The 24786-nt window shown below is 44.3% G+C and overlaps 1 protein-coding gene across 5 annotated transcripts in view; it reads left to right on the top strand.

The window, feature by feature from the left end:
- Window positions 1-24786, top strand: part of PAK2 (p21 (RAC1) activated kinase 2) — a 1120998-nt gene that overhangs the window by 661426 nt on the left and 434786 nt on the right. For all 5 annotated transcript variants that reach the window (XM_044070347.1, XM_044070345.1, XM_044070348.1 and 2 more), the window contains one exon: window positions 17570-17601. In XM_044070347.1, coding sequence (XP_043926282.1) covers window positions 17570-17601 — 32 coding nt within the window. The remainder of the gene's footprint in view (window positions 1-17569; window positions 17602-24786) is intronic.

The following is a 24786-nucleotide window of genomic DNA, read 5'->3' as shown; positions in this document are numbered from 1 at the left end:
GAAACTTTTCTTGCCTCAGACCGATGTCAGAAAAAGTTAACAATTGCATTTCTTGTGGGAAGCAAATACTTCATAAGGATTTTCATTCTTACAGCATACCTTGCATAGGCCCTGATCACGACGTCACTTCTTGTCGGTTTTGTGCTAGGTTTAATAAGCATACTATTAAAAGGCGATTTGATTTTGCACGACACTATTTTGGTAGAAAATTTAACTATAACATGCCGTCGGAGCTATCGACTACCGGCGTGCACAAAAAAACGCAGGGATAAGGACCGACAGCCCAGGCCTAAGCCAGATTCCGAGGCCTCGGTTGATCCGGTCTCCGGTACTCCGGTTCTCAGTGAGGCTCCGACGCAGCCCCTGACTACCGCAGATCTGGAACCCGAGACCGCCACGGATATTTTGACGGAATGTACTAGGCTGACGCAGCCTTTTACTTCAGGCCCTTTCGACGACTTAGCTTCTAAGGATGGTGCTACAGAAACGCCATCTGTTTCTGTAGGCGTTTTCAGACCGACGACTCTCACCATTAAAGCGTTTTCCAAGTCTAAGACTCCTTCTAAATCTAAAAAGACTGCACTTCAGTCTCCTGTTCAAGGCCCTATGCCTAAGAAACAGATGCTCAAAATGGCTGAAGATTTGATTTCTCTTATCAGGGGTTCACAGCCCCCTCCTGACAAAAGGCCTAGACAAGAGGAAGACTCTGCTTCCTCTGAGCAACTGTCCATTTCTTCTGATTCCTCTGAGGACCAAGATTATTCCTACTCTCCTTATGAAGATTCTGATGCTGAGGACTCTATTCCCTCAGCTTCTCCTCCTGAGGACTACTCCTTTGGGGAAACCTTACACACTATGAGGGAACATTTTCACTGGGAAGGTCAGGACTACTCCCAAGAAAAGGCTCAGAAAGTTTCTCTTACTCCCCCAACACAGACCTCTAGCCATCCCACCTGTGTTGGACATTGTGGATGATGTCTATTTAGAATCCAGTTTCAACCCAGACTCTCTTCCTCCTGCTCCGGCTAAGCCTGACAGATACTACAGAGTACCTGGTTCCCCCAAATTTTTTTATAAAAGCCCAGTAGCTGACCCAGAGACTATCTCCCAGGGTCCCAAGGGGGCTAAGGCTTCTATGGCTAAAAACCCAGTACCTTCTGAGAGGGATTCCAGAGCACTAGACAGGTGGGGGAAAAAGGTTTACACCTCAGCCACATTAGCTATGAGGGCACTAAATTGTCAATTTCATATGCTTAAGTATCAGCAATTTCTAATCTCAGTTAAAGCAAAGGATAACCTCCCTACCCCAACAATCTGAACTGAAAGAAGTACAGGATTTGTTGCACGCCACTGAGCAGTTGGGCAAGCATACCTTAAAATGTGGGTTTGATTCTTTGGAGGCCTCCTGCAGAGCAGCTGTCACTGGATCGGTTATACATAGGCATGCTTGGTTAAAGGAACAAACTCTGCCTGATCATGTTAAAGCAAAACTACTAGATGCTCCCTTACAGCAGGATGTTCTTTTTGGAGTTAAAGCAGAAGAAGTTTTCAAGAAAATGGAAGATAAGGCAAAATCAATGCAGACAGTCAAAGATGTCCTACAAGTACAACCCCCTCGCTTCAGTAGAAACTGGCCAACAAAAAATTGGTCCTTTCCAGCTACTGACAGACCACAGAGGAGTAAATACAGGCGCCCAAGGGGCAGAGGACAACCACAAGCCCAGTATAAACCTCACCAATGGGGCACTACAACACAGAAGGGAGGAGAAGACAGGTCTCAACCCACCAGAAGGCAAACTCAATGACTTGCACCTCATCTGGCCAAGCAGTACTCTCTTGACAGCCCCTTGGGGAAAACTCGCACTTTTTGCAGACAACTGGCACATGGTCACAAAGGACAAATGGGTCCTAGACATAATTTTACGAGGATACAGATTCCACTTTCACACATTGCCAATGAAAAGAGGAATGCCAAACCTGCCACAAAATCAATGGGTAGAGGCACAAAAGCAAATTACAGCTCTCCTAGACATGAGAGCCATTCAACTGGTACCTACTCGAGAGCAAGGCCAAGGATTTTACTCAAGGCTCTTTCTAGTACCCAGTGCTTGGAGACCAATTCTGGACCTTTCAATTCTAAACACTTACAAGTTCCCAAATTCAAGATGCTAATACTACAACAGCTACTTCCCATGTTGGGCAAGGAAGCATGGCTAGTAACGTTGGACCTCAAGGAGGCATACCTGCATGTCCCTGTCAAGACAAAGTTGCAGAAGATACCTCCGTTTCATTGCAGGTTCAACCCATTATCAATTCTCTGCACTGCCCTTTGGCTTATCTACTGCGCCCAGAGTTTTCACAAAATGCCTAGCAACAGTAATTGCATACTGCAGACAAAGAGGGATTCGGATATATCCATACCTGGACGACTGCCTCATCCAAGCAGAAAGCAGACATTCTCTTACATCATCTGGCCTTTGTGAAGCATCTACTAAATTGTCTGGGGTACACAGTAAACGAAAAGAAGTCAAAACTAGTACCCTCACAACATTCCTGGGTGCCAGCTTGGATACAATGGCCCAGAAGGCTTATCTAACACCAGACAAGCAACTACAACTGACTCAATATTTCAAGACAATGGCAACAAAGACCCAATTAACTGCAATAAAAATGCTGCAGGCTTTGGGCTTCATGGCATCTTGCATACTAATAATACCATTTGCAAAACTGCATATGAGGAAATTACAGTGGTACCTAAAAAGCGTATGGTCTCAACACAGCCACAGCTTGGACACAATGATATCTCTCATTCCCTGCCTTCAACAGGAGTTTCTGTGGTGGTCACAGGCATGTCACCTCAACAAGGGTCAGCCTTTCACCTTGCCCCCAACCAGGCAAACTATCACAACAGATGCTTCAGACTACGCCTGGGGGGCACACATGGCAGGACAATGCATTCAAGGCCTATGGACTGCAGATCAAAGAAATCTGCACATAAATCAAAAAGAGATGCTAGCTGTACAGAAAGCTCTGACAGCCTTCAAGGATCTACTGCATCCAGGACAACTTGCAATAAAGATGGACAACACCACAGTAATGTGGTACATAAACAAGGGGGCACACATTCCTACCCTCTTTGCAGGCAAGCAATGATCGTATGGAACACAGCTCTGGCCTATCAAGTCCAGTTACAAGCTCAATTCCTGCCAGGACAGAAGAACACATTGGCAGACGACCTAAGCAGAAACATCAAAGTTCCCCACGAGTGGAAACTAGACCCACAAATATTTACAATGATAACTCAGAAATGGGGCCTTCCAAGCATAGACCTGTTTGCCAGTCCTCAAAACTACCAACTGACAAAATTTTGTACAAGGACATTCCACCATCAAGCTTGGAAAGTGGACGCTCTCTCCTTCAGTTGGAAAAACCTGACAGCATATGCCTTTCCTCCATTACCTCTCCTCACAAAGGTTTTTTTTGAAGGTCAAAAAGGAGCAACCACGACTGATTCTCATAGCCCCAGACTGGCCACGCCAGCAAGTGGACGCTCTCTCCTTCAGTTGGAAAAACCTGACAGCATATGCCTTTCCTCCATTACCTCTCCTCACAAAGGTTTTTTTTGAAGGTCAAAAAGGAGCAACCACGACTGATTCTCATAGCCCCAGACTGGCCACGCCAGCACTGGTAAAAGCTGTTGAAGAATATGGCTCACAGCCCACCATGGATATTGCCTCAAATACCCCATTTGCTCATGCAACAAAACAAACAGATTCTACACAGCCAGCTCAAAACTTTAAATCCGGCTGCATGGCAAATCTACTAAACATCCAACCAGCTCCTCTTTCACAAGCAGTTCTGGATGTTATTCTGGAAGCCAGGAGGCCAAGCACCAGGAAGGCTTACTCGGACAAATGGAAAAGGTTTTGTGCCTGGAACCAAGCTAAAGGCCAAGACACAACTCAACCTCACATGCCTCACATTCTGCAGTATTTAGCTGAGATGTTGCACAAAGAACTTTCCTTTTCCTCAATTAAAATCCATGCTTCAGCTATTTCAGCTCACTACGACACAAATCCACCTTTATTTTCAAATCCTCTTCTAAGGCAGTTTCTCAGAGGGGCAAAAAACATTAACCACCTAGGAGAGCTCCTTCACCAACATGGGACCTCAACTTTGTACTGGAAAAACTAACGCTACCTCCCTTTGAACCAGCTTTCTCTGCAGACCTTCAGTTCCTATCTTGGAAGACTGCCCTGCTCCTGGCAATAACTTCAGCTAGGAGAGTCTCAGGACTACAGGCACTAATGGCAGTGGAACCTTTCCTCATTTTTCATCAAGACAGAGTTTCTCTACGAACTAATCCTTCCTTTATGCCTAAGGTGGTTTCCAGTGTAGCTTTAAATCAAACCATCCACCTACCCACCTTCTTCCCCAATCCACAGAACAAAGGTGAGAGACTCTTGCATTCCTTGGACATTCACAGGCAGCTTCGTTACTACTCAGATAAAACTAAGACTTTCAGAAAAACTGACCAGCTCTTTGTATCCTATGCTACAGCTTCTCAAGGGAGGGCTATATCCAAGCAAACCATTTCAAAATGGATAGGTCATTGCATACGGTTCTGTTATACCCATCATGGGAAACCAGTGTCTGCTACCATTAGATCCCACTCTACCAGGGCAACAGCTACCTCTACAGCCTTTCTCAGGGGGGTTCCTACCAAGGAAATTTTAGAAGCTGCAACTTGGAGTTCTGTACACACCTTCACCAAACACTGTCACTTGCCTCTTTACTCTAAGTCCAGGGCGGGCTTCGCCACTGCAGTTCTGCAGGGCCTTATTGCCTCCACTAACCCTCTGATACCTCCCCCTTCCTTAGCTTTGGGATTCAACCCAAGTGTGATGACTGCAGCAGGGTAACACAGTGAACATAGTACAGATGTTCATCGTGCATACAGCTGCAGTCATAACAGATGGGTTATCCTGCCGTCAGGCGGGTCCTCGGTCGGCCGAATTCCAAAGTCTAGGTCCGGCGTCTGTTGTCGTCGCTTCCTCCCTGACGTCAGTGCGGCAGGGGTATAAGAGGCCGCCGACGCCATTTTCTTCAGTCTTTCTTGCCGCGCGGTACTCGAAGCAGAAGCAGTTCGCAAGTGCCGGTCGGCCAGCTCCTGAGATTTACGAAAGTATTTCAGCCGAAGTCTTCTTGAAAGCTAAGTACCCGTTGAAACTTTTCTTGCCTCAGACCGATGTCAGACAAAGTTAATAATTGCATTTCATGTGGGAAACAAATACCGCATAAGGATTTCCATTCTTACTGTATACCTTGCTTAGGCCCAGACCACGACGTCTCGGCCTGCCGTTTTTGTGCTAGATTCAACAAACGCACTAAGCGTCGGGCGGAGTTTGCCCTTCACTTTTTTGGCAAAAAATTTAATTATGTCGTCGGATACTCATACTCCAGTTTTGAGCAAAAAACGCAAAGATAAGGACCGGCATACGAGGTCCGCACCACCTACTGATAACACGCTAAGGCCGACTACCGGTTCTCTGGTACTCGGCGAGGCACCTACGCAGCCCCTGAGTACCGATGACTATGCATTACCGGTGTCTTCAGTACCCGAGGTCGCAGGCTCCTCGGCCCCCATTCCTACTACAGATACCGACGCCACTCCTGGTGGGGAAACTCAGAATTTAGACAGGCCTGCCATTTCTCAAGGGGTCTTCAGGCCTTCCTCCTTCTCTATTAAAGCCCTCACTAAATCTAAAACAGCCATGAAAACCAAAAAACAAGTTCCTCAGACACCCTCTCAAGGCACCATGCCTAAAAAAACAGATGCTTAAAATGGCTGAGGATTTGATTACTGTTATCAGGGGCTCTCAACCCCCCTCTGACAAAAGGCCCAAGTTAGAGGAAGACTACCCTTCCTCAGATCAAGCTTCTATTACCTCAGAACTATCTGAGGACCAGGATATTGCCTATTCTCCATTCGAAGATTCTGATGCAGAGGAGTCTATTCCCTCGGTCCCCCCCCCCCCGCCCGAGGACTTCTCTTTTGGGGAAACCCTGCATACATTGAGGGAACACTTTCACTGGGAAAGCCAAGATTGCTCAGATTCCAAGAAAAGGCTCAGGGAATTTCTTCTGCTCTAAAAAACTTATCAAAAGGAAGGTGCCGGCTTCACAAGTAAACAAACAAAAAGCACCAGTTCCACAACGATAAGGCTCAAAATAAAAGTAGAGGTTTAATAGGGCTCCTGCCAAACTCAGTAGACACAATACAATACGCTGTGTAAAATCACATCAAACGTTTCGTCAAGCCTTCTTCAGATAATACAAACACATAAAGCCACTTGTCAGTTGTTTAAATACATTTGAATATAATTGGATCAACACATCAACCAATGAAATAAAAAGATTAATTAAGTACTTAATGATAATTGTAAAAAAGTAATAAAGTGCCATTTACAGTGCCAAAGTGTAACTATAAAACCTATTTACTGGATAAACAAGCCATATACACTGTCAATTCTAGCAAATGCTTATCTGAATCTCATTCAAAGTTAAAATTGAGAGTTAAAACCTCATTCATTAAAATTGTAAATTAAAAATTAAAAAACCTTCCTTTAAGTTACAAGCTGTTAAGTAAACAATACTACACTCTACTGGTCAGAGTTGATATTGCAACTTCCAATGTTTAAAAGGAATAAGCAGAAAAAATACATGTATAATGTGATTTAAAAACTTTTTCTTAAAAATACTTCTAAAATTAACATATCATAGTTTAGCTGCCCTTAATTTTAAAACAGGTGCTAAGGACACCATGTCATTAATCCCTGGATATTTATTTGATTCCAGGGTAATCTGCCAAAATAATTCCCTGTACTCCAGTAATGTTTCCCACATTCCCCCTCTCGGGTCAGTGGGTACCACTTCTACCACAAAAAATTCAAAACTAACTTAAAGGAAGGTTTTTTAATTTTTAATTTACAATTTTAATGAATGAGGTTTTAACTCTCAATTTTAACTTTGAATGAGATTCAGATAAGCATTTGCTAGAATTGACAGTGTATATGGCTTGTTTATCCAGTAAATAGGTTTTATAGTTACACTTTGGCACTGTAAATGGCACTTTATTACTTTTTTACAATTATCATTAAGTACTTAATTAATCTTTTTATTTCATTGGTTGATGTGTTGATCCAATTATATTCAAATGTATTTAAACAACTGACAAGTGGCTTTATGTGTTTGTATTATCTGAAGAAGGCTTGAAACGCTTGATGTGATTTTACAGCGTATTGTATTGTGTCTACTGAGTTTGGCAGGAGCCCTATTAAACCTCTACTTTTATTTTGAGCCTTATCGTTGTGGAACTGGTGCTTTTTGTTTGTTTAATTTCTTCTGCTCCCCCAGCATAGGCCTCTGGCCATCCCTCCTGTTTTAGATATATTGGATGATGTGTACACAGAAGCCAGCCTTAATCCTGATTCTTTGCCTCCAGCTCCTGTTAAACCAGACGGGTATTACCGGGTTCCTGATTCTCACCAGTTCCTATATAAAAGCCATACTGCTGACCCAGAAACTATTTCACAGGGTCCCAAGGGAATTGAGGCCTGGGAATTGAGGCCTCTACTGCTAAAAACCCATTACCTTCAGAGAGAGATTCCAGATCTTTAGAAAGGTGGGGGGGAAAAGGTATACACCTCGGCCACTTTAACCATGAGGGCATTAAACTGTCAGTTCCATATGTTAAAGTATCAACAGTTTTTGATATCTCAGCTGAAAAGCAAAATGACACAACCAGAACAACCAGATTTAAAAGAGTTGCAGGATTTGTTGCATGGTGCAGAGCAAGTGGGTAAACATACCTTGCAGTGTGGTTTTGATGCTTTAGAGGCCTCATGTAGAGCTGCTGTTACGGGGTCTGTTATACGTAGGCATGCTTGGCTCAAAGAGCAAACCTTACCAGATCATGTCAAAGCTAAATTATTAGATGCACCTCTTCAAAAAGATGTATTGTTTGGTGTTAAAGCAGAAAATGGAGGAAAAAGCGAAATCAATGCAAACAGTGAAAGATTTCCTGCAGGTACAGCCTCCACGTTTCAGCAGAAACTGGCCTTCAAAAAATTGGTCCTTTCCAGCCACGGACAGACCTCAAAGGGGCAGATACAGGTGTCCAAGGGGTAGAGGGCAACCTCAAGGATCTTTCAGAGCCAGACAGTGGCAAGCACCAACCCCAAGAGGTGGAGAAGATAGATCACAGTCTTTTAGAAAACAGACACAATGACTTCCCCCTACACCTGCCAAGCAAAGCTTTATTGGCAGCACCTTTGGGCGGAAAACTGACATTATTCTCAAAAATTGGCATATTGTTACAAAAGACAAATGGATTCTGGACATTATAGACAGAGGCTACAGGTTCCACTTTCACACCCTTCCAAAAATGAGAGGCAAGCCAAACCTGCCACAAAATCAAAGGGCAGAGGCACAAAAACAAATTTCAGCTCTCATGGACATGAAAGCAATTCAAGAGGTACCTGCAAAAGAACAAGGTCAAGGGTTTTATTCCAGACTATTCCTGGTACCAAGGAAAGACAAAGATTGGAGACCTATCTTAGACCTATCCATCCTAAACACATATCTACAGGTGCCAAAATTCAAGATGTTCACATTACAGCAGCTTCTTCCCATGCTGGGCAAGGAGTCTTGGCTGGTAACATTGGACCTCAAGGAGGCATACCTGCATGTCCCTATCAGACAAGATTGCAGAAGATACCTCAGATTTCTTGCAGGTTCAACCCATTACCAATTCTCTGCATTGCCCTTTGGCTTATCTACTGCGCCGAGAGTGTTTACGAAATGCCTGGCATCAGTAATTGCCTTCTGCAGACTACAAGGGATACAAATCTACCCATATCTGGATGACTGCCTGATCCAAGCGGACAGCAAGGACATACTACTTCAGCACCTGGCGTTTGTAATAAAACTGTTGAACTTCCTGGGATACACAGTCAACAAAAAGAAATCAAAACTAATACCCTCTCAACAAATAATTTTCCTGGGTGCCAACTTGGATACAACCACCCAGATGGCCTACCTCACGCCAGACAAGCAAGGGCAACTGTTTCAATACTTCAGAAAAATGGCAACTTACACCAGGCTAACTGCAAGGAAAGTCCTGCAGGCTCTGGGATTCATGGCATCTTGCATCCTACTTATCCCATGTGCAAAGCTGCATATGAGGAAACTTCAATGGTACCTAAAAAACTTATGGTCTCAACACAGCCACAGCTTGGAAGCAATTATACCACTCATTCCATACCTTCAAAAGGAATTTATGTGGTGGGCTCAAGCTTGCCAAAGAAACACAAGTCTTCCTTTCTGTGTACCTCAAGCAACTCAAATCATCACAACAGACGCCTCAGACTATGCCTGGGGAGCACACATGACAGATCAGTGCATTCAGGGAAAATGGGCACGAAAAGAGAAGCTCCTTCACATCAACCAAAAGGAAATGCTAGCCGTGCAAAAGTCTATTATGACCTTCAAAGACCTACTGCATCCAGGCCAGCTATTGATAAGGACAGACAACACCACAGTGGCGTGGTACATAAACAAACAGGGAGGAACTCATTCATACCCCCTGTGCAGGCAAGCCATGACCCTATGGGACACAGCACTGGAATTGAAAATTCAACTACAGGCACAATTCCTGCCAGGGAAGGAAAACACACTGGCAGACAACCTAAGCAGAAATATGACAGATCCACACGAATGGAAGTTGCATCCTCAAATTTTCACAAAGATAACTCAGGCATGGGGACAGCCAGACGTAGATCTCTTTGCTACCCACAGAAATTGACAGTTGAAAAAATTTTGTTCAAGGACCTATCATCCACAGGCCTGGAAAGTGGATGCACTTTCCTTCAATTGGGCAACATTGACAGTCTATGCCTTCCCACCTCTTCCTCTGCTGCCCAAAGTTCTATTAAAAGCCAGAGCAGAGAGGCCGAAAATGATTCTCATTGCTCCAGACTGGCCAAGGCAACACTGGTATTCGCTCCTGAAGAGCCTGACACATTCCCCACCATGGATCCTACCTCTAGTCCCTCTTCTGTTGTCCCAGCACAACTACAAAACTCTTCACAGCCATCTCAAAACTCTAAATCTAGCTGCATGGAGAATTCCTTGATTTCCCAACAGTTTCTCCTCTCTAAGGAGGTGCAGGATGTCATCTTGGAGGCCAGAAGACCTTCTACTAGAAAGGCCTACTCTGCCAAATGGAAACGATTTTGTGCCTGGAATCAAAAGAAGGGACAGAATCCTTGGGTAATAAATATACCTCAAATTTTACAGTACCTAGCTGAGATGTTAAACAATGGACTTTCCTTCTCCTCCATCAAGATCCACGCTTCAGCCATTTCTGCACAATACAACACAGATCCTCCTTTATTCTCTCATCCTCTCTTAAGGCAGTTCCTCACAGGGGCAAAGAATATAAAACCCCCAAGGAAACTACCAGTCCCTGCTTGGGACCTCAACTTCGTATTGGAAAAGCTGACCCTTTCTCCCTTCGAGCCAGCTTCTTCGAGTTACAGTACTTGTCATGGAAAACAGCCTTTCTTCTGGCTATCACCTCAGCTCGCAGGTTTTCGGAGCTACAGGCCCTCATGGCTGTGCAACCATTCATCATTTTCCATCAGGACAGAGTTTCCTTACAAACCAACCCTACCTTTATGCCAAAGGTAGTATCCAGTGTAGCTTTGAATCAGACTATCCACTTACCTACCTTTTATCCTAATCCACAAAACAAAGGGGAAAGACTACTACATTCCTTGGACATTCACAGAAACTTCGTTATTATTTGGACAGGACAAAGCTATTCAGGAAATCTGAGCAACTCTTTGTGTCCTATGCTGCAGGTGCTCAAGGAAAGGCCATTTCCAAACAGACAATTTCAAAATGTTTAGCCCACTGCATACGCTTTTGTTACTCATTTCATAGAAAAACTGTGCCTGCATGCATCAGATCCCACTCCACCAGAGCCACAGCTACCTCTGCAGCCTTCCTCAGGGGGGGTCCCTACCAAGGATATTTTGGAAGCAGCCACCTGGAGTTCAGTGCACACTTTCTCCAAGCACTATCACCTCCCACTATACTCTAAATCTAGAGTGGGCTTTGCCACAGCAGTCCTGCAGGGCATCCTAGCCCCTCCTAGTTCCACTTAGTGCCTACCACCCTTACTTAGCTTTGGGATTCTACCCATCTGTTATGACTGCAGCTGTATGCACGATGAACATAGTACAGTTTTGTACCTACCATAAATGTAGATGTTCGAGTGCTCATACAGCTGCAGTCCAGGTTTCCCTCCCTCCATCCCCTCTTAGGACAGGCCTTATGACAAACCCTTTTCATATAACCTTTTGGGGTACTCTTTTATGGTGTATTTGCTTGCAACTACTGTTTTTGATTTATCAACATTGCATTTTTGCATAACATTATGTTTGCCTTCCTTCTGGGGGCACCTGACATCTGGGGCAAGAAAAACTGAAGAAAATGGCATTGGCTGCCTCTCTTATATCCCTGCCGCACTGACGTCGGGGAGGAAGCGACGACAACCAACGCCAGACCTAGACTTTGGAATTCGGCCAACCGAGGACCCGCCTGACGGCAGGAGAACCCATCTGTTATGACTGCAGCTGTATGAGCAGTCGAACATCTACATTTATGGTAGGTACAAAACTGTACTTTTTGTACCTACCATAAATGTAGATGTTAGAGTGTTCACCCTGCTGCAGTCCAGGTTACCCTCCCTCCATCCCCTCTGATCTACTGGCTAAATCTCTGCTACGCCTTACTGATGTATTTGCTTATAGCTGAAGGGTTTTTGTGTTTGTGCAGTGTTCACACCATTTGGTACTAATTCTGATCACCCTTTTGGGGGCACCTGACATCTGTGGCAAGAAAAACTGAAGAAAATGACGTCTGTTGCAATATATATACCCCTGGCGCACTGACGTCAGGGATGAGGCGACAGCAACCGACGTCGGACCAAGACTTTGGAATTCCGGCCGACTGCGGGACCGCCTGACGACAGGATAACCCAAGTGTGATGACTGCAGCAGGGTGAACACTCGAACATCTACATTTATGGTAGGTACAAAACTGTACTTTTCTTCTCTTTTTATACAACGATTTTAGGGTTTTTTTCCTACCTGCTCCTCCCTTTTTGCTGTTAGTGTTTTTTTCCCCTGCCTTAAGGTAGCCTTACATACCATTGTTGGTGCACTTTCCTTTTACCTTTCGGTATTTCTTCTGTACCATTGTTGGTACTTCGTTATTCTCTCTACTTTAATTTTTCTAATTAAGCAAAAAAAAAAAATGGAGAATAATTAGTCCCTGTATGTTTTTAATGGAGTCCTTTTATGCATGTGTGTTTCCTCATTAAGGCAGATAAGCCAGCTAAAGGCACCTCTGGTTTTAAGAGGTGTCTTAACTGTGGTAGAACAATGCCCAATTCGGATGTGCAATACTCATTGTGTTTATTGTCTTGGGGCTATACACTTAGAGGAAGACTGTGCCATATTGTTATAGTTTGAGCCATAGGGCACTAGTCAACTGTAAGAATAACCTTATTCTAAATGGTCTTTTGAAAACTAATTTTGAAATGTCACTCAGGGTCCAGAACAGAGGCTAGTTCACCTTCCTCTTCCTCCAGTAAGAGGAAGAAGTCTAAAGAGACCTCATCCAGTTCTGTTTCCTCAGAACCTGTATTGAAAATGACTAAGTCATCTATGGTTCCGACAACATCCTCTGATCCGACAACCCATGCACCTCAGCCCATGGCTCAGTCTGTGCCGGCTTTTGCATAGAGTTCCTCAGTGTCGTCCACATCAGCTCTTCCTGCTAAGACACCCAGAGCCCATGAACAGAAGGAGTTACCCTTTAGCAACTTGCCACACTCCCAGTATTCTTTGGTAGATCCCTTTTTGTATCACCCTCCAAGCCCCTTCTTGGAGAAGCATCCTGTCAGGTCTCCCTCCATTTTCTCTGGCCAATCCACCAGGAGCCTAACAGAATCTGATAAGAGGATGGTGGACCAGCTCCTTGTGGTTGTGGTGAGGGGATTGTCTTAGGCTTTGGTTCCTACTGCCATTGCTGCTGGAACAGTGTCCATGTCCAGCCCAATTTCTTCCTCCTCTGACTCCCACTGAGACGTCAGAGCCTATGGTGTCGACAGTTCCGGTATCAACTGCTTCGGTGGCAGTTAGAGCTCCTTCTCTGGCACTGATCGTTACCCGGAGTTCTTCATGTGTGTCAGACCCAGAGACCTCCAGTGGCTGTTGCTTTATTGTGGGTTCCAGGGGATGGTTTTGTCTTCAGCGTTTTCAGAGCCGTCCATGCCCATTGGTGCCTCTGCACTTGTAAGCTCTGCCTCGGCTTTGGCCTCAAAGGAGACTTCCTCTTTGCAAGGTGGGACCACGGTTCCTAAGGGACTCCTTTTTGGTTCTGGGCTCCCATCCCTCTACGGGGGGGGGGCTGTCTTCCAGGCCATGGAGTGGGCATTGTCCATTGTGGGCAGTCACTCGTTGCCTACACTATTGACATCTGGTCTTTCCCCTTGACCAGAGCTTCCTTCAGTCTCTTCCATGGGACAAAGGGCACAGAAGGCTCCAGATCTAACCACTGTGGTTATGTCTTCCTGCAAAGAGAAAGTGCAAGAGGAAGCACTTGGACCCCCCTGAGGAGTCATTCACAGGAAATACTGATTTTGATGAAAGGGAAGGTTCACCCAAGTTTCCCACTGATACTTCCTTCGGGGACATAGAGATTCTTCGGAGACATAGAGATCCTGAAACAGAGGGGTGGCTGGATTTCCATCCAACCTTCCACAGAGGAATCAGTATGTCTTAAGGCTTTTTGTGCTCAACCCTCCACCTTTTGGATTTCTGTACCCACTGACGACGACCTCAAACTGCTCTCTCAGCATACATGGACATCGCCTGATGCTATTGGGCCGAGCCCTAAGAGACCAGATCGCATATTGTCAGCCCCCAAGGATCAAACGCACTGGACTAAGGGAATTCCAGTAGATGTCATGGTGGTAGCAGCAGCCACTAAGAAGGAACTTGCCTACGAAAGTCCCACTATCCATCCCCCTCACAAGGAATCTAGGGCTATGGATAGATTTTGGAAGTGCATATATGCTTCATTGACTTTCACCCTTAGGTCCTTGAATTACATGGCACATTTTACCAGATTGCATTGGGATCTGATAAAAGAACTTTCAGATATCCTGTCAGGAGCAGTAGCTGAAGGAGTTTGAGACAGTGACTCTGAACCCTAGAATAGATATCCAACTCGTCCATGAGGCTAAATTGCACATGCTGTCGAAAGAATGATGAGAGCTGCGGGTTCAGGTGTAACCATCAGGAGAGACACCTGGATGCACTTGTGTGAGTTCGCAGAGCCATTTAAGTCTTCTTTCATCTGGCTGAGAGCCAGTCACGGCCAATTTAAAGCACTGCCCTTTGGTCTTACTACAGCCCACAGGGTATTCACCAAATGCATGGCAGTAGTTGCAGCTCATCTCAGACTACAAGGATTCCAGGTGTTTCCATATCTAGAATTCTGGCTCATTACCGCTACCACCAGGCATCTCCTCGAGGAAGCTCGAGATTACACACTCCTGCTCTGTTCCAATCTAGGCATTACTGTAAACTGTGAAAAGTCCAAGTTGAAGCCATGTCAGCAGTTAGTTCATCCGAGCAAGGATAAATATGACCACAAACATTGCATCCCTACCCATAGAAAGACTACAAAGAAGAAAAGGTCAAAGTAGCAGCAAGGCTTCTGCTACAAAGCCCTAGGGTCTCTTGCAGCTTCTATCATTCTAGTTCCATTAGCGAGATTATCACATGTGAAGCCTTCAATGGCTTATGGCATCTCACTGGTCAATGTTAGACCAGCCAGTGTCTCATTTGATCATAATTACCAAGCAACGTAAGCAGGATCTTTAATGGTGGCTTCACTGTAGCAAATGTTTGATGGGCTGTCCCATTGTCCCCTCTCAACCCCAAGCCATTGTGACCACGGGTGCATCCCTGATAGGGTGTGTGTGTGTGGGGGGGCATTATCTTGGAAAGAGAGTCCAATTTTTGTCCCCTCTGGAGGCCAATTTGCGTGCCAGTGTTCTAGAGGTGAGGGTAGTGTTTAATGTTGCAATCATTCCACCTAGCCGCTCAGGGATGATTGCAATCCAAACAGACAACATGGCAGTAGTCTGGTACATCAGCGAACAAGGGGAACCAGGTCCTACCCCCTCTGTCAGGAAGTTCTCAGAGTTTGGCAATGGGTGATTTCATCTGACCCCTTTCTCGTCGCAACACACATTCTGGGGAGCTCCAGCGTGATTGCAGACAGATTAAGCAGAAGTATTCTAATGCCTCATGAGTGTTCACTGTCTCATCTGTGATTGAAAGGATACTTCGCCAATGGGGCCAGCCTTGCTGCAACCTGTTTGCATCCCCTCTGAACAACAAATACAGCAGCTACTTTGCCCTGATCCCCCCCCCCCCTTCCAGGGGACTCGCTGAGAAATGCTTTTCTCCATGATTGGCCCCCAGTCTACTTTATGCATTTCCCCCGATCCCTCTCGTATCCCAATTTCTAAAGAAAGCCATAAGGTCGAAGAACAAGATAATCCTCATTCTCCCATTTTGGCCTCAACAAGTCTGTTTTCCCTTTCTTTGGCCTCATCTAGTTTGGAAACCTTTAAGCATGTATCCAACTCTAGACCTGTTGTCCTACTTGGATGGATTGGTTCACCCGAATTTGCAGAACCTCAGGCTCACCACATGGCTTTCCCAATTCCGATGATTGCAAGGCATTTAATTCTTAGTTCATTACCTCACCAAATAATTTTGGCTAATCACAAACCCTACACAAGAAAATTGTACCTTAGCAAATGGCAAAACTTTTCTCTGTGGATGTCTAAATCTAATACTGATACATATTTAGCCCCAGTCGATAAGGTTCTAGATTTCTTGACATCACTTTTTGAATCCGAAGCCTCAGTGTCTACAATTCGAGTGCATCTAGCTGCAATCTCCAATTTTCAGTCTGGTCTGAATAACTCGTCTTTGATCTCCAATAAACTTTGCAAAGCCTTTTTGAAGGGATCTTTGATAGTCAGGCCCCCATATAAGGAACCATCGGCACCTTGGGTCCTAAATTTAGTTATCCAATCCTTAGTTTATTGACCCTTTGAACCTTCAGACAAATGTGATCTAAAATTCCTCTATTGGAAAACATTGTTTTTGGTGGCCATCACCTCAGCCAGGAGAATTTCAGAGATTCAAGCTTTATCCTGTAAATCTCCTTTATAATTTTCCATAAAGACAGGATCTCCTTGAGAACTAATCCTTCTTTTCTGCCTAAGGTAGTTTCTGAATCCAACCTTAACTAGACTATTCAGACTATTCAACTTGCAGTTTTCTTCCCCAGTTATAGTAACAAAGGTGAATATTTTTCCATTTATTAGATGTACATAGACAACTCAGCTTCTGTTTACACAGGTGAAGAGAGTTTGGAAAATCAGATCAGTTTGTTTCCTTTTCTTCAGTGGCAAAAGGGAGACCAGTGTCCAAAGTTACCCTAGCTGAGTGGATTAACAACTGTATTATCTTTGTAACAAAAGCAATTTACCACTACAAAGGTCTGTAGGGGCACGCTCCACCAGAGCAGTAGCCACATCTACAGTGTTTCGTTCCAAAGCTTCCTTAAATGATAGTTGTGCAGCGGCTACTTGGGCTTCTCCACATACCTTTGTTACTAATTACAACCTGGATTTGGTCTCTAGGGGAAGGGCATCCTTCAACTCTGGTCCTTAGAAATATTTTTTCCGCGGGACTTCCCAAGATTCAGGTTGCTGAGGATTCTGTCCCATTGTCGAGGACTATGTGAAGATTGACAACATTGGATAAAGAAATTATGTTTACCATAATTTTCCATTTGTGTTGTCGATAGTCACATACCACCCTCCTTCCCCCTATCCTGTGGTTTCTTAGGGTGGATCGGATTCTTTGGTGACATGGGTCCTCTTTTCTGGATTCAGTCTCTCATTCCTTTCTCTTCTATTGTGGTGCTTCTCTCACTGTTTTATGCAAACTTGATCTGAGGTAGTTTAGTGAGAAGCATTATTGGTAGAGCTGAGCTTGAGAGTTTTTTGGTACGTGTGAGCTGGAATAACAGCTGGGTCTGTTCCGAGAGTTCTCACTGTCAAGGATACGCAAGACATAACTACTATTACTATTACTTTTTTTTTTAATAACAGTTGAGTTTTTCATTTTAGATTTGTGAAACTTAAACAGGTTACTAATCACTTTTTTTAAGTCTCTACTGATCAGTAACTGTCGTTACAGGACTGGTCATTGCAAGTCACACTACTCTTTCTGAATGCCTTCTTGGAATATAGCTGGGATACATAATATTAATGGATATTTTGTTTCATAACATGGGTTTATTTCATGCATCTTGTTTGACGTTTTTTTTTCTTTATTTACAGAAAAGGATGGCTTCCCTTCAGGAACACAAACAGTAAGTGTTTTTAAAATTGCTTTGAGCAGTATGCAATAGAATTTATGAAAATTAATGCTGCATGGCCTTTTAACTTGGTTTATCCCTTGCTGCCACCTAAGAGAGATGCTTTGCAATTCCATAACACATCAACCAGACAGCATTCAGATAAAAGCTGTTTGATGAATTGACAGGTCCCCTGTTTTTAGAATACCTATTGCAACTCCTGCTCCATAAATGAGCCCTTATAGCATGTGGCTGTGGCCCCAAATCCCACGCTTGATCTCTTACAATAAGGGTACATGGTCCTGTACCTTTTCTGTGTCCACAAAGTACATTGTAGATTCCATTGATAACTTTCTTTGCACAGATACTGGCGCGGTCATGGAAATATCATCTATTTCATGGTCAGTGTGTAGAATTTTCAGTAATTTTCAGGGGCTCAGCTTGTCAGATTGAGTTTCCTTTCCACCACTCTGGCATAGACTTTCCCAGGAAGGCTACGGAGCATAATTCATCTATAATTAGTGCACATATTTTGGCTTCTTTTTTAATTGATGGCTGCCACATAATTTTGCTGGTCCAGAGGTATTTTTCTTTTCTCACACTGAAAAAGTGCATCAACTATTCATTGAGTACAGTGCCTCCTTTGGCATGTACGTAACCAGGCACTTTAGTAATTGAAATGTCCACAGAGGTTCCTCACTAGCAGAATATAGGGCATAATAACATGTACTATGCAGACCACCTCAAATCCCTATACCTGTATTCTGTCTCCTACAGGCTGTTGAGGGGAGATCTCGCATGGCATACATGGCATTGTCAGACCCCACCCTGATGGATCTCTGGCTTATCTGCAAAACAAACAGCACCAGAATTACCCATTCTAAAAACTTAGACATTGCTTGTGATATAAATAGTACCTGCTGGAGAAACTGGTATGCATCACAAAAACTACCCCTTATTTGGAACACCCATATTATTACCATCCATATGAAGCAGAGTTCCTTCCTAACCCAGTTCAAGTGCAACTTGGCAACTGGATGGGGAAACAGTAAAATCACATCTGGTTTAGCACCCATGTCTCAAATGTTTCATGTCACTGGCCCCTGCTAGTAAATGTTTCATTTCCCAAGGCCTTATTTACACTTATCAAGGGTACCAGGACTTGTCAGAGATTTGGGAATGCATGACTAGGCTTAAAAAGGCCCTAGTGGTAGTTATTCTAGTACACATCTATGAACTACACCATCCCAGCAGTATCCAGCATTTTAAGCTGGATATCTTCTACACCACAGCTTTACTGTTCCAGAATTAATTGCAGTATTGATCTCATCCACAGTAATTAACCCAGTACCATCAAATGTTCCAGGTATAGTCCCCTTATACGAGGATTTTGAAAAGGGTCCATACAGACTCCATGCAGTGACCAGTTCGTACTGGGGAAGCTGTTTTAGTGGAAGGAGTTGAATTTGTGTCAGAGCGTCTGGTACTTGTTCCCAGAGTTCAGACCAGTCCCAGATCCAGGTTTCTTCTACCTGCCTTCAAGCCAAATAACTTTTGGGAGTTATCACTTTTTGCTACAATCTCTAACGTGTGACTCTATCGTCAGGCACACTGAAGTCCCGCTCACCAGGCTGAACAAGGAGAGGGTCACGGTGAGCAGCCTGTCGGGCGCTAGGATCCGCCACATAACACAAGCACTCAGGTCACTCCAAGGCAAGTACAAATATGACTCAGTCATTGTCCATGCTGGTGTGAATGACCTGAGACGTACCTCCCTGGACTACATGAAAAGAGACATAAAGGAGCTCTCTGAGCATGTAGCTCAGGCCGGTATGTCCCTGACCTTGAGTAGCATCTTACCCTCACCAAGAATGATGCCACAATATGAAGACAAGATGATCAATTTCAACAATTGGCTTAAGTACTGGTGTCATTCAAAGGGGATCCATTGCCTGTCAGCTTGGGATGATATGCTGGACAAGCCACAATGCTTCGCTAGGGACGGCTTGCACCTGTCACCCCTGGGCTTTTGGATATTGGCAAAGGCTCTTGCTACCCCCATAGTGCCTTTTTTAGGCAAGGCTCAAAAGACAAACCCACCTCCATAGTTATCACAAGGGATAAGAAACTAAGAGTAATGCTACTCAATGCCAGAAGTCTAAACCTCAAGATGCACGCACTCGAAGCTCTCCTTAGCATGGAGAACATTGATATCTGTGCAGTAACAGAAACCTGGTTCAGGGCTCCCGAGAGCACCCCAGCACTACCAGGTTATACCTCATAGCATGCTTTTCGGCCCCAAAACTTGGACCGAACCACAAAAGGCGGGGGAGTATCGATATTCATCAAAGATACCCACACCTCCAGGTTGGTGGCAAAGCACGAAGCATCAGAGACTATCCATGTGCAACTAACAGTGGGTAAAACTGCCTTCCAGTTTATAGCCTGCTACAGACCACCCTCCCAAACCCAGGAACCCCACTCGGCCTTCCTGAGAACACTTGAAAATATGAAGGTCTCTCCAAACACCATTATATTGGGCGACTTCAACTACCCAAACATAGACTGGGAGCATTACTCTAGCTCCAACACCCTAGCCCAAAGGTTCCTTGAATTTATAAACTCAAATGCTATGGAACAACTTGTAACCACTCCCACAAGAGGGGAAAACATACTGGACCTGATCATCACCAACATGGGGACTCTATGTTCCAGACCAGAAGTGTATCTCTCACTGGTAAGATCAGACCATAAACTAATCTCACTGGATATTCACATCCCGACCCCACCCCCTGCCCAGAAAACCACAGTGAAAAACTTCTGTAAAGCAAATTTCACACTCCTCAAAACTGAGGTGGAATCCTTCAAAGCCCCCGGGCCTGTGGAAAATACGGCCCAGACCGCAGAATCCTTTATAAACGCATTCTATGAACACTTTCAGGAATGCATGGATCATGCGATCCCAAATAAAACCAAGACCCAATCCTCCAAAGGCAGATGTCCTGTCTGGTGGACCCCAGCCATAAACAACCTATACAATAGAAGGAGGAAGCTACTAAATGATAGAGCAAAATCCCAAAAAGGGAAGGCATCACTGATCAGTAATAGCAAAAAACTATGGGCGCACATAAAATTGTCTAAGGCCAGCTTCGAGAGAAAAATTGCACAGGACACTAAGGATAATCACAAGGCTTTCTTTAGTTATGTTAGGAACCCGGGTGGTAATTCCCAGATATGCTCAGAATTAGTCCAAAATGACAAATACACCGAACCCACAGACATTGCCAACATCCTAGCTGACAGGTTCAGCGCAAACTCCCCCCCCCTCCCCACCAAAAGGGCAAATATCTATCCCAGCAGAGTGTTTCCCCCCTGACATCTCAGATGCTCAGGTAAGAGCCGCCCTCTCCAAAGCAAAAAACACAGCATCAATGGGACCAGATGGTGTCCCGGCTGCCCTACATGAACTCCAAGAAGAGCTAAACCCAAACATAAAACTACTGTTCAGTCTCAGCCTTACTACAGGATATGTGCCCAAAGAGTGGCGTACAGCAACAGTGGTCCCTCTCCATAAAGGTGGTGCCTCAACAGGTCCTGGAAACTATCGCCCCATAAGCCTGACTAGCTTGGTCTGCAAAGCTATGGAAAGGATCATCATGGACCTCATAAATAAAGATATTGGGGACCTACAAACACTGGATCCTACCCAGTTCGGCTTTAAGGGCAGATGCTGCCTCTTAAACCTGGTTGATTTCTTTGAAACAGTCACCAAGGCCATTGACGAGGGGAAGGTGGTCCACACAGCTTACCTGGACCTCGCAAAAGCCTTTGATACAATACCCCACTCGGGCATTATAGATAAGCTCACCAGCTTAAATATAAACCCCTATGTCACTAGATGGATTGCAAACTGTCTCAAGGACAGAACCGACATGGTTAGAATTGCTGGAGCCATGTCAGACTCCAAACCAGTTACAAGTGGTGTCCCACAAGGCTCAGTCCTGGGACCTCTCTTGTTTGGTATATATTTCTCGGAGGTACAGGCCAACACGGAAGGACTGTGGCTGACCAAGTTCGCAGATGACTGCAGACTGGGCGCCATAATCGACTCTCCAGTCGACACAAGCATCCTCCAAAAGGGCCTCATAGAAACAGACAACTGGTGCCATGGCCTCAAGCTAAATGCCAAAAAGTGTATAGTCATCCCCTTTGGCAAAAACAAAGTGCCCACAAATTACCACATAGGTGGTAATCCATTAAGTACTGAAGAAGTAATTAGGGACCTGGGGACCCAAGTTGATAGCAATCTCTCATTTGACAACCACGTGGCCAAAGTGGTTAGAAAAACATTTTATATAGCCCACCTAATCATGAAGGGATTCGCATCTAGATCAGGGGACGTCATCGTGCCTCTTTACTCATCCCTCATCAGGCCCATAATTGAGTACAATGCATCTTTTGGGATGTACCTTACCAGACACCTGCAGCAACTGGAAAGACCCCAAAAGTACCTCACCAAGAGGATCAAAGGGCTCAAACAGATGCCATATGCTGCCCGGTTAAAGAAACTCCAGCTGTACTCAGTGGCATACCGCCTGTTCAGAGGTGATCTGTGCCTGACGTATAAAGCCATGTCCAACCCGGAATTAATGGACATGCTGCACCTCAGAAAATCCAAATCCCATCGAGCTACGCGCTCGAGAGACTTGAACCTCAGCACTGAAATAAATAGGACATGCTGGAGGGACAGATTCATAACCCAGAGGCTCTCTTCACTGTGGAATAAAATCCCAGTCCAGGTTAGGCAGAGTCCCTCATTGACTCTCTTCAAGAGGAATCTTGAGTGGATGGGAGATCGTAGGTTTACCCCGGGTATCACTTCTGTGTCACTGTTAGACAGAGGCACAGTATACTAACCTCGAAAAAGGGCATAGCAAAATAAATTTAAAATGGGTGGCGAAAGCCAAACACATTCTGGCTAGGCTTATAAATGCCCTAGGGCAGATAGCCTAGTATGAACCTATGAACAGTAAGGCATTGTGTATGCCTGTGTTGGACAGTATTTTGTCTGAGGAGCTATTTTAATTGGGATTTGGATTGAAGAATGTGTCCGTATTACTTAATGTCTTTGTGGCCTAGACAATGAAGAACCCACACTGTCCGCTGTGTATTCAGGTTTCATTGCCTTCTCCTGGAATGCAGGTCTCGTGTATTTGTTTCCTTTGATATCAAAAGTCCTTTTGAAAATGGAAAGGAGGATAGCAGGCCAAGCTAGGCTACGCGTAATGGAGTAATTTTGTAGCTAAGGCAGCCATTAATGTTTTATATAGATAACTATTGCAGTTTAATTCCTGACATGGATATTTGCCCATCTGGTTAGACTTAGATTTCCATGGATGCCTGGGGGTGGGCCAACTGCTGCCTACTTTAAGAGAATGCAAGCTTTATTTTTTTTAAACACACCTTTGTTTTAAACAGTTTGAGGACTTCCCAATTGGATATATCAAAGGGTTTACATGTTATTAATGGTTGGCAGATGGCACATAGGGTTAAGGCTGAGCGCTGTAGTTCCTGTGGTAGAGGGTTTGAATCCCTCAGCCCTCATTTGCCTGCTATATTACCCTGAGCAAGTCACTTAATCTAACGTTGCACCTGGGTTTCCCTTGAAAAGCAACTATGTCCTGTAGGCCTACCTGGTTAACAAATAGATGTTGCTGTTGCTACTGTTATTAACCACCATGCAACTCTTGCTTGTTGTTGTCCATTAAACTTCCCCAAAAATTAAGACACTGGAAATGTAAGACCACCAAGCAGTTGGGGGAATGCTTTCTATGTATGGAATTGTGCCATTTATGTAAAAATAGTTCCAGTTCCTGAAGCTGCTAGATTAAATATCCCTCAGAAGTTTCTTGATTTGATTATAAACTAACTCCAACATCTAACATTTGAATGTTACCAGAACATAATATCCAGATTCTGAAAAAAAAATCGGCAATCTTGGTCTGTTGGGAATAAATCCTGGAGCATGTCCACCACATGTGCAGCTACCAGCCTTTTGCAGCACAACCATGTGAACAGGATCTAGAGAGTAATTGACGTCAGCTCATTCCTTCAAGCATCCAGTGCATTCTGTGAAAGGTTTTCCTTTGAATAAGTCTTTATCTAAAAGCTGATATTAGCAAATAAGAGTAGAAAAGTTAATCTCCATATAGTGGAGATCCAGTCGTATCACAATTTATTATGGTGATCTAAGCCAGAAAATCTTAAGCCATCAAAAGATTTTGAAAGAATTTCTTACCAAAATATAGATATAAGGATGCATGGTTCTGTCCTTTATGGAAGATGCCCTCAAGCCACATCACCCTTTTTTCCCCCCTGTAGATATATAAGCATTATGATAGTTTGCAGTTCTGTGTTAGCTGTGGGCCTGTGCTTCTTTTTATTAAGATTTATGTAAAAAGTGCCCTATTCGGGAGAGATTTTTTTCTTGCACTTCTATTCAGGGTGCTACTGTTTGAGTTGCATTTGCTAGTGGAATTTCCAAGTCAACAATTGTCTGTTTCTCAGAAAAACTTTTTTTAGTGAGCACTGTCATCTGATCCCGTATAAGGAATCAAACTCTCTTGGTGCGTTATTGCTTAGTTTCACATCTTTTCTTTGCTAGATTTGTTTGCATTAGGAAGACTATGCTGCTAGCACAAAGGTTGGAAGCCGTGATGCAGGATTTTGAACATTCATTGATGCCTTCAGGGAAGTCCCTTTCCTGTGAAAGTGTGTGTATACACGCACACACACGCACACACACACACACACACACACACACACACACACACACACACACACACACACACACACAAAAGAACACTGCTGCAAAGAGGTCAGGTGTGAGAGGAGCCATCAAAAGAGACCTCTAAAGAGAAGGTATTTGTTCTTGTGTTCCATAGGTTTGAAGGCACCCTAATCAGTGCGATGGTTATGTAGTCATTTTAGACAGTGCCAATACTACTACTGCTAGCCGCTGTTCCACCCTTATGTTAGTGGGCATGCACGCAGTAGTTGACATATCCTCCTGGGCCTTGGTGCCACTTAGCTAGCTGGTCTTCCTGAAGTTGAGTTCACTTGAACATCAGACCTCCATTTAGTCAGTAGGGTAATCGCAGAGAAAAAAAAAGATGGAAGGGTATCAGTAGGACCACAGGA

This window comes from Protopterus annectens, chromosome 4.part1, assembly GCF_019279795.1.
Source record: "Protopterus annectens isolate FY-2018-M chromosome 4.part1, PAN1.0, whole genome shotgun sequence".
In the NCBI taxonomy this organism is placed as follows: domain Eukaryota; kingdom Metazoa; phylum Chordata; order Ceratodontiformes; family Protopteridae; genus Protopterus; species Protopterus annectens.
Note: the sequence above shows the minus strand (reverse complement) of the source record. Positions and strands in the feature narration are given on the sequence as shown.